General features: G+C 65.8%; 1 protein-coding gene across 1 annotated transcript in view; it reads right to left on the bottom strand.

The window, feature by feature from the left end:
- Window positions 1-4: 4 nt before the first annotated feature.
- The window catches only part of LOC104074065 (lipocalin-like), a gene marked incomplete at its 3' end in the record, with an annotated part of 1,925 nt that continues 1,049 nt past the window's right edge, over window positions 5-880 (bottom strand). The window contains exons 2-3 of the mRNA XM_009574042.1: window positions 167-306; window positions 5-20 (exon numbers count right to left, since the gene is read on the bottom strand). Of these exons, the coding sequence (XP_009572337.1) occupies window positions 5-20; window positions 167-306 (156 nt within the window). The remainder of the gene's footprint in view (window positions 21-166; window positions 307-880) is intronic.

The raw sequence follows: 880 nt of genomic DNA, 5'->3' as shown, positions 1-880 counted from the left end.
TCTTCTCGCACTGGTCACCCCTGGGGAGCACAGCACGAGGATGGCAGAGGGGCCGGGGGGGATGCTCCAGCCCACACAGAGCCCCAGGCATGGCACCAGCACCCACCACCCCAGCCCGGGACGGGGTAGCACTCCCTGCTCACCCACCCCCTCCCCATGCCCGTACTTGGGGTAGGTGGAGGTGACTTCCAGGTTCCCATCTGCGGTGGCGGAGATGACTGTAGTGCACATCTTCATCAGGTGCTTCTTCTCCTTGAACCAGTTGGAGTTGGAGGCCAGGCCGATGCTGTACCATCTCCCCGTGAGCTGCACACAACCTCCGCTCAGTTGCCGGCCGGGCGCAGACCCTGTCTCACCCCTCGGCCGCCCGCCAGACCCAGCCCAGGCCACCTCTCCCTCCCCTGCCAGCCTGCGCCCCGCGGCAGGACAGCGTCCTGGGATCCTCGTCCCCCAGGGAGCTGCTACAGCTCTTGGCATCCACAAAACCCAGCGGCCAGGAAAGCCCTGGTTTACGACGTGCCCTTCACTCCCTGGTACTCGGTGTTTCCTTCCTCTTCGCCCCAAGCCTGGGCAGGGGGTGACAGGACCCCCTGGCTCTGAGATGTCATTTGCATCCATCCAGGGGCATATCAGGACCCCGGGGCCAGCATGGCTCATCTCAGCCTGGTCCCCAGGGCCACCGTCTCAGTGCACCCAGAGGGAAGCTGTCAGCCTTGGGCTGTGCTGGGACCACCCTGGCAGGACATGCCACCCCCCATCCTTGCAGGATGTGCCTCCATCCCCATCACCTCCCTGGGGTGGCTGTGTCCCCCAGGATCCTTCAGGGGGTTCCCTTGAGGAGCAGGCAGTTTGGCCCCTGCCCCGGCTCGGTGGGACCCGA

Source organism: Fulmarus glacialis, unplaced genomic scaffold (assembly GCF_000690835.1).
Source record: "Fulmarus glacialis isolate BGI_N327 unplaced genomic scaffold, ASM69083v1 scaffold40623, whole genome shotgun sequence".
Lineage (NCBI taxonomy): Eukaryota > Metazoa > Chordata > Aves > Procellariiformes > Procellariidae > Fulmarus > Fulmarus glacialis.
This window is presented reverse-complemented; position numbering and strand designations above follow the sequence as displayed.